The 9,889-nt window shown below is 38.9% G+C and overlaps 1 protein-coding gene across 2 annotated transcripts in view; it reads right to left on the bottom strand.

Annotated features, from left to right (window-relative positions):
- Positions 1 to 9,889, bottom strand: part of dmd (dystrophin) — a 432,308-nt gene that overhangs the window by 273,680 nt on the left and 148,739 nt on the right. For both annotated transcript variants that reach the window (XM_059327929.1, XM_059327930.1), the window contains exons 5-6: positions 7,844 to 7,936; positions 1,175 to 1,276 (exon numbers count right to left, since the gene is read on the bottom strand). In XM_059327929.1, coding sequence (XP_059183912.1) covers positions 1,175 to 1,264 — 90 coding nt within the window. In that variant the 5' untranslated portion in view covers positions 1,265 to 1,276; positions 7,844 to 7,936. The remainder of the gene's footprint in view (positions 1 to 1,174; positions 1,277 to 7,843; positions 7,937 to 9,889) is intronic.

Raw genomic sequence — 9,889 nt, 5'->3', positions numbered from 1 at the left:
TACTACAGCAGGTGGACGACTACTCAGCTTGACAAACTAATGTTTGAATCTGAAGCAGATACACTCCGTCTGTGTTTTTGGATTTGGAAAGGTGACAAATTAAACCACTTTTACCACTTTCAGGTTGTCTTGTTATTCATTATCTTAATCTCATGCAGGCATAATTAAAGCATTTTAAAATAAATTATTCCTAATTAGGAAATAAAGATCAAACTTTCAAGTTGTGCACCTGGGAAAATGTGGGGTGAGATGAACTAATAAATGCCATATGTTTTTTTTTTTTTTTTTAAAGTGGCATATGCTATGTTGTGAGGACCCTTTGTGGTTACATTTGGCAGCTTTTGAAGAACAAATCAAATTTCACTCTGGAAAAATATTTTTAGGACTAAAGCTCAAATCTCTCTGTCTTTTAGTTTCATACTTTGGGCTATAAAATGATAATCATCTGATGGCACTAATCCCAGATCTGGATCACCACCAAAACTAATCCATTATTCCTTGGGCCCGGGCCTATCTGTCCACCAAATACATGAAAATCCATTTCATGAGGGGTTTCACAGATCCAGTCATATGATAGAGAGACAACGACAAAAAAAAGGTCTTTGGCTGCATCAAAAACTATGAAAACGAGCTCGCTCAACTATTTTTGAAGGTATCATTTCACAAGTCTACAGTTTCCTTAACCTCCTGTGACCCTGCGTCCTCATATGTGAACATTTAATTTTAGGTTTTCTGGACCTTAATACTTAATTCTGCTTAACTATGACCTGTTGTCCTCAGTAGTACACACTCTAGAAAAAGCACAATACGTCAATCAGTGTAAAAATCAGATGGCAGCATCTTGGTTAAGTCAATCAGCAGCTTTACTGCCCAAAAAAAGTGGACCAGGTACAAAAGCTGATCAGATTTTATGGCTAAAACTTGTTTATTTGTGCTAAATAATGTTTGTAGTTTGATATTCTGTGCACGTTTGACTATTTTTAGCATTAGCAACAAGCTACGACACTGCTAATCAGGAAGTACTCTTTAGTTCTTTCAGTAAGAGGGTGTAAATGTAAGGAAATAAACAGTTTTATACACTTTTTTTATACACAACACATGCCAAACAAAAGCTTGGGTCTCAGGAGGTTAAAACAGGAGAGAGACTGAGAGATTAGTAGAGAGAATAACAGACCTGAGGATACTGGCGCGTGTTCTGACGAACCCAACTCAGCAGAATCTTTTCACTGTTGGTCTGCTGTAGGCCCGCCATCACATCCTTCATCACATCCTTTACCTGCACACAAACACAAAGTACAGCTGCTGTAAAAACTCAACATACATGCACACAAATGTAGTTATTCTTCACAAGACATGCAGTCTAAAGCTATAGTGTGTGTTTATTATACTTCAGAAAAGGAAGGATTGGAAAGAAATTATTATTAAGAGGGAATGAAAATATTAACCCTCTATGGCAGCTATTCTCAACCTTGGGGTCCCGACCCCAATTGGGGTCGCGAGATGATTTCTGGGGGTCGCCAAATCATTTTGGAAGTCAGCTCTGTCTCCACTGTGTTCAAGTGTTCATGTGTTAATGTGTTTTAGTCTTTTTAGTTATTTCACATCTTTTTTTTTGGTCAAATCTTGTCATTATTTTGCTGTTGCTATTGACTCTTATTTTGAGCTTTTGGTACTCCCAGGTGATGCCAATCAGGTGCCAATCAGAAACTTGATTGGCAGCACCTGTGAGAATGGGCCCTGCTACGGTGAGTAGTCAGTGCAGTCAGTACAGTTGGTATCTGTTCCAAGAATCGGCATGCCAAGTTTGACTGATCTGGATAGGGCCTGTGTGATAGGGCAACTTCAAGCTGGTGTTCCGCAAAACCAAGTTGCGGCATTATTTGGAGTGAACCCTAGTACCATCTCCAAAGTGAAGGCCAAGTTCAATATAACGGGGGATGTCAGAGACAGGCCACCAAGTGGGCGTCCCAAGAAGACGACACCCCAAGAAGACCGTTTTCTCACAGTGTCAGCACTTAGGCATCGTAGGCTGACCAACAGATTTGCAATCAAGGTTTGCAAGACAATATGGCCGACGGCTCTCTGCTGTGGAGAGGATTGAATGGCCTGCCTGCAGTCCTGACCTCAACCCCATTGAACACTTGTGGGATCAGCTTGGACGTGCTGTTCGTGCCAGAGTGACCAACACAAGCTGACTTACGACAAATGCTGTTGAAGAATGGGAGGCCATCCCACAGCAGCGTGTGACCAGGCTGGTGATCAGCATGAGGAGGAGGTGCCAGGCTGTTGTGGCTGTATATGGTTATTCAACATGCTACTGAGGCTCATGTTCCTTAAATTAATAAATTGTTAAATTGTCAATATGTATTGTTTCTTCAAACTTCAATCATCCAATCCACCAAACACCAAACAAGAGTCAATGGCAAAGTAGCCTAGGCATTGGCAGAGAAGATTTGGCACATTTTTCTTTGGCGCTACCTACATACTCAGCTCTGCTGCTAATCCCACAAATGGATGTTCCTTACACATGTGGTACCTTTTCAAAGGGGAGGCTTCAGGCTTTCCAACGGTATAAGATTTATTGCCAAAAAGCATTGTTATAATAACAAAATAATCTACCAAACACAAATTGCCTTACTTTTTGTGCGTAGTTTATATATATATATATATATATATATATATATATATATATAGACAGTTAGCAGCTGGCTTCTGTTAACAATCACCACCAAAGATATCCATAACCTTCCGCTCATACAGTACTTCCACAAAAAAACTCTCCTGATCGACAGAAGAATAAATTAAAATGTATGCTAATATAACGCTTTCCATGTAACCTTTCCATAAAATGCCATCTTTAAAATACCTGCTGCTTTCTAGCAAAGTTTCGACATGGCCTGTCAGTAGAAATTTGCATATTCACATGCACAAAAGTTCCTCCACATGGCAGCACACACAGTAAGACTGCACACAGTCCGTGGACACTTGTGAACACACACATCCACATACGAGCCTGTGTGTGTGTGTGTGGATATGGTTGCATCCTCATGCTTTTTGGCAGCTGTGAGTGACAGTTTTGGAGCACTTGTTCAGGGCTCAGGGGGAGACAGAGAGAACCGTTAGACTTTTCACTGCCCGTTTGTGCATTGCTTATGCATATCTTACTCTTACCTTTCCATCAGCCACATATGCACTCACACACACATACATATGCACACTAAAAAGGCAGTGTTTGTACCCCCCATTCCTTTTTTATCCCCAACCATACCACTCAGCTCTCCCCTCCTTGCTTTCTGCACTCTGACACCGACATACACACATCCTTGTACCTCTATCTTTGTGAGGACCCTCATTGACATAATGCAGTCCCAAGTCCCCACTGTAACCTTAACCAAAACAACTAAACGCCTACCCCGAACCCTAACCCAAACCTGATTCGAACCTTAATCTTTAACCCTCAAACAGGCCTTTAACCCATAAGAACCCACAGTGACACCCATGTAACAAACACTTTAAATATTCTAGAACAGGAGTCTCAAACTCAAATTACCTGGGGGCCGCTGGAGGCAGTATCAAAATGACCAAAAAATCTAAATTACTTTAAAAAGACACAAAAAAGACGGACAAAATGACTTAAAAAGGACACAAAATGACAGAAAAAAACTAAATTACTTAAAAAAGACACAAAAAAGACACAAAATTACTAAAAAGAGACACAAAATGACCAAAAAATGACACAAAATGACAGAAAAAACTAAATTACTTAAAAAAGACACAAAACCCCACAAAATTACTAAAAAAAGACAGAATGACCAAAAAAAACCCCACATCATAAATATGTTCTGCGTGGTTCACTTGGTCTGTGATATATCCCCCATAACTTTCCTTTAAGGATAACTGGGTCTGGGTTCTTATGAGTTAAGGAAGTGAGGACCAGTCAATGTCCTCACTTCTCAAAATGTCCTCACTGTTTGTCCAAAACTTCTTATGGTCCTCACTACGTAGGAAAAACAAAACAAAAAGACGCACATTCATGCAGCGAGGGAAAGCAAAGAGTATAAAAATTGAAACAAAAAGGGACACAAAATGACAGAAAAAAACGAAATTACTTAAAAAAGACACAAAAAAGACACAAAATTACTAAAAAAAGAGACACAAAATGACCAAAAAAATGACACAAAATGACAGAAAAAAACGAAATTACTTAAAAAAAGACACAAAATGACCAAAAAAACAGCCAATGTCCTCACTGTTTGTCAAAAACTTGTTATGGTCCTCACTACGTAGGAAAAACAAAACAAAAAGATGCACATTCTTGCAGCGAGGGAAAGCAAAGAGTATAAAAATTTAAATAAAAACGACACGCACACACACACACAAACACACACACACACACACACACAAACTGTTGCACAGAAAGATGTAAAGTAATAGAGTAAGAAAGAGGAAAGAGGTCTATTACACACTCACAGATACACACTCGTGCACAATGTGCAACTAAATCTATTAATAGAGTTTGAGGTAATTTGGTGTCGAGGTGAATTCCCAGCAAGGGGACTCTCTCACACACACACACACACACACACACACACACACAGGTTTGTTAGTGATTCCTCATAGAATGTGGCCTGCCGGGTAAAAAAAAAAAAAAAAAAAGAGACTCATTTGAGAGTAGGTCACTGCATGCATTTCCACTTTAATTGGAGGGGCTCTTTGACAAAGACTGCCGTATACACACACTCACAATGACACACACACCTACACACTGACACACACACTCACAGTGACACACACACCTACACACTGACAGAGATCCACGCACGAAAAAGCACTCACAGACTGGCATACGTGCCCACACACAAGCTAGCGATAACCTCCGGGGCGTAGCAGCCTTTGACAAGCATATTCACACACACTACACACACACACACACACACTAACGGTACCCACAATCATGCAGCCAGCACACACACACAAACCTCATTATAGAATTGTGTTTTGCTATTAATCGCGTCATTAAGTCTATGCCAAAACTGGCGTGATTGAGACATTAGCCTCTATTCAACTTAATGAGGAATGAAATACAATTATTGTAATGTTAGCTATTAAAACTACAGACTTTACACAAAGTTGGTTTTCAACACTGAGTCCATTGTAAAATAGATTATGAACTTTAAATACAGCTTAAGGGGAGAAGTAGCCAACAGGCATAATATTGTTCTGTAAATTGGCAGAAAGATGAAAGCTCTATTATGAACAAAAGAACATAAAAGGAGCACCCTGGATTAGTTTTGCACTTGCATGAATGTGGCTGGTGGATTTGCTTTTCTCTGAATCTACTGAATCTGAAGCCAGCCCAATGTTAAACCCAGGGCCCAGACACTATGTATACATTATTTACATTGGCTACAGCAGTAGTTCTCAACCTTTTTGAGTCGCGACCCCCAATTTAACATGCATGTTGTCCACGACCCCCACTCACTGAACACAATCTCACACGCACAGTTCAGATCACCCAAAAAAGACACAAAATGACCAAAAAAGACACAAAATGACCAAACAAAACACACAAAATTACCCAAAAAAGAAACAAAATGACCTAAAAAAGACACAAAATGACCAAAAAAGACACAAAATTACCAAAAAAGACACAAAATTACCAAACAAAACACACAAAATTACCCAAAAATGAAATAAAATGACCAAAAAAATCACAAATTGACCACAAAATGATCAAAAAAAGACACAAATTGACCACAAAATGATCAAAAAAAGACACAAAATGACAAAAAAAACACACAAAATGACAAAAAAAAGACATTAAGTGACCAAAAAGACTAAAACACATGAACACATGAACACTTTAACACAGTGGAGACAGAGCTGACTTCCAAAATGATTTGGCGACCCCCAGAAATCATCTTGCGTCCCCAATTGGGGTCCCGACCCCAAGGTTGAGAATAGCTGGGCTACAAGGTGGTGTAGTGGTTAGCACTCCTGCGGCTCTTCTGTGTGGAGTTTGCATGTTCTCCATTTGTCAGCGTGGGTTCTCACCGGGTCCTCCAGCTTCCTCCCATAGTCCAAAAACATGCAGTTAGGTTTAATTGGTGACTCTAAATCGCCCGTAGGAATGAATGAGAGCATGACTGTCTGTCTCTATGTGTCTGGCGGCCTGTCCAAGGTGTACCCCGCCTCTCGCCCAATGTCAGCTGGGATCAGCTCCAGCCCACCGCGACCCGAGTGCGGATAAACGGTTAAGGATAATGAATGAATGAATGATCTACATTTTGAAGAGTACATGTACACAGCAAAATCTGTAGTGTTGTTTGTTCAGTGTTAATGATTTTGAGTTGGTGAGTGTTGATTTTGGATTTGTTTTAACACTTTTAGTGATCAAAAAGCTCTACCAGCGTTGTTACATGTTAACACCTGAGTTAGATTCACTTCAGTTGGAGTTGATTTTCTCATTTTGTGACTTGTATGTTCGGCTGAAGACAGAATGCACTTTTAATGTATCATAAAACAAAACAACGAATGTTGAATATCACATTAGTGAAAGGAAATAACATGATTTCAGGGTTAAAAATACACTTTAATGTGTCAAAGTAACACGTTGTGTCATAAAATAACACAATATATGTTAGAAAATTAGCACTCAAAGTGAAAAGGAATAACACAATTTTGAGTTAAAAGTGCACTTATGTGGTGTCATAAAACAACACCAAGGTTGTCAAATATTTAACACTATTAAAGAGTTAAAATATTAACACTTGTCAAAGTGTAATTTTAACTCAGAATCTGTAAGAACTATATGAACTCAGCAAAAGTGTTAAATTTAACACTCTGCGAGTTGAATTAACACTCCTGATTTTGCTGTGTAGTACGGCATTTACAACCTAAAACTCCCAAGACTAATCAAAAACCCTAAAAACTATTTTCAGTTTGCCATGTGCCAAGTGAGATCCAGTTGTATTCTGAAATGGATTCTAGAAATGGTTTCAGAATAGAGTTACTAGTTTAGAAGGCCCCAGCTGGATACATTATTATGTTTTATGGAATGGGGGCACGACTAAGACTTTTAGTAAGTTTTCAAATCCACAAATAATGTCACAAATGTTTACCCTGAGGCATCATTGCGTATCTCTGTCTCACTGGGAAACTTTTCTTTTCTTGCTTCTTTCTATCATTGCGGTGAGTTCCCTGTGCAATGTGACTGCTACCTTCACCTCGACAGCTATTATGGAGGAAACAGCACATATTCCAAATAACACCAAGAGAAAAATTCAGATGGACACAGAAGGATAATGTGCCGTGTTTTGCTCTCGGAATGTGAAATGCAATTGGGCATGTTTTGTGCATCATGAAGAAAAGGCCATTTCAACTGGTGTTAAAGTGATGCTTCATAGTAAATGCTGTATATCTGATCCCCTCACCAGCACAAGTACAATAACTGTACTCATTGTCGCTTGTTTATCTTTGCTATAATTTTTTTTGTGGCCCTCCAAATGGGCTCCATAGAAAGTATTTTAATCACAAACTAAATTGGACATACATGACAATTTGGAATTCAGGAGACATTTTACAGCTCTATGTGCTGTTTTAACAGGGTTTTGTTTGGATCAGTGCAATAAATAGACCCACCAAGGTCAAGGTTAATGAAAAAAAAAAAACAAGTCCAAACAGAGTCTGTTTTCTGAAATGCAGCCAAAATTAAAATTGATATTAAGAAATTAATATTGGCAGGACCAAAATATGAAAACTCTTATTGTTACCGAAATGCCAGCATGTTGACACGTTCTCAAACACAAAGCAAAGGCAAACACATGCGTGTGCACACACAAACCTGCCAGTGGAGAATGATGCTCCAGATGAGCCCGAGAATCAATTTGTGATTCCCATCAACAATGTCTGCCGCTCCGATATTCACCAATTCAACCTTGAGGAGAGATGAACAAATAGGTTTAATTTACATAATAAAGTCCCCTCACTTCCCCTAAGTCAGTACAGTTCCCAACCTTTGTGGGTGAAAAACAAAGCAAAGAGTTGGGAGTAACTGTTTGCCAAACTCTGCCTCCAAATATCGTCTGTCCAATCATACCTTGGTAACCATAACATGTTAAAGTGGTGTGGATATGATACTTGTTATACAAATATTTTCAAGGGTGGTGTCTTTTTTTCTTTAACCAAAAATAGGAGAAGTACAAGGAACAAATTGTGTTTGGTGCCTGTAGCGCAAGCTACAAACGTTAGCGTACCTTACAGCCAACAACATAGCATCATTTCCCCCCAGAAAAGGAGTATGTCATCAGCATACAGGTACATCTCAAAAATTAGAATATCATGAAAATATTTTTTGTCAATCATTTCAGAAAGTGAAACTTGTACATTATATAGATTAATTACGCGTAGAGTGAAATATTTCAAGCCTGTTTTTCTTGTAATTTTGATGATTCTGGCTTAGAGATAATGAAAACACAAAACTCAGTGTCTCAGAAAATTTGAATATTGTGAAAAAGTTTAATATTGGAGTCTTGGGTCAGTGGTGGTTTGGGGCCATGTCCTCTGCTGGTGTTGGTCCACTGTGTTTTCTGAAGTCCACAGTCAACATAGCAGCCATCGAGCAGGACATTTTAGAGTCTTCATGCTTCCACAAGCTCTTTGGAGATGCTGCTTTCATTCTCCAGCAGGACTTGGCACCTGCCCACACTGGCAAAGGTACCAAAAGCTGCTTCAGTGACCATGGTGTTACTGGGCTGGACTGGCCAGCAAACTGGGCTGACCTGAACCCCATAGGAGTCTATGGGCTGTTGTCAAGAGGAAGGTATTGAGTGTATATAAGTGAAGATACTTTTCAGAAGCCTGACATTTGTGTTAAAATATCCTTTTTTAAATTGATCTTACGTAATATTATTGTGTTTTCATTATTTGTAAGCCATAATCATCAAAATTACTAGAAATACAGGCTTGAAATATTTCACTCCATGTGTAATGAATCTATATAATATACAAGTTTCACCTTCTGAAATGACTGACAAAAAAATATTGAACTTTTTCACAATATTCTAATGTTCTGAGATGTACCTGTACTGGAGCTGTGTGGTATTTGATCTTGCTGATGTACTTCTTTCAAAAATGATTGCATTAAAACTCTGAGTTGGCCAAGTTTAGGCATAAAATCCTTGGTTGGGGTTAAAGAAAGATCACTTCTTCTGACTTTTGGGCTGTCAGACCAATGGGACGTTGGAAATGCAGGGTATGTGCAGGGTATGTGCAGGGTATGTGCAGGGTATGTGCAGGGTCTTGCAAGGTCTTATCATGCATCCATAGTTCAACCAAGGAGTGGTTTTACTTTCATTGAACATTTTAACCAATATTTCACAGTCAGTCAAAATAAGCACTTTTTGTAACAAAACTCTGTTTCTCCTTCAATGATTCTTGTTTTGCTGCATGCAGCAGACTATTTTACAATTCATTGCGCTGGGTAAACCAATGTATACACCTAAACTTGACTAAAATAATATATGATATTCGTATATAGAAGGGAAATGCCACAATAAAAGAGAAAGCAAGGCAGGGAAATCGAAGAGAAGCTGGAGAAAAGACAGAAGACAGAAGTAAGCAATGAAATGTTATTGTTGGGGGAAAAGGCAGACAAAAATATGAATAGAGAAGAAAGGCAATCACATAAAAGAAAAGGATGCAGGGAAGCAAAAGCATCCTGGACGAGACAGGGATAAAGGTACACGAAAACAAAGTTAGAAAGCAGATAGAAACATTAAGGGCAGTTTAATTTAAGCACTTCACTGCTTGCTGAGTATTGCTGCAGTCAGTTCTATATCATATTAAGCTCCCCCACCCAATAAAGGGAAATATGCATGTGTCACTGCAT

The sequence above is a fragment of the Centropristis striata genome, chromosome 24 (assembly GCF_030273125.1).
Source record: "Centropristis striata isolate RG_2023a ecotype Rhode Island chromosome 24, C.striata_1.0, whole genome shotgun sequence".
Taxonomy (NCBI): Eukaryota; Metazoa; Chordata; class Actinopteri; order Perciformes; family Serranidae; genus Centropristis; species Centropristis striata.
Note: the sequence above shows the minus strand (reverse complement) of the source record. Positions and strands in the feature narration are given on the sequence as shown.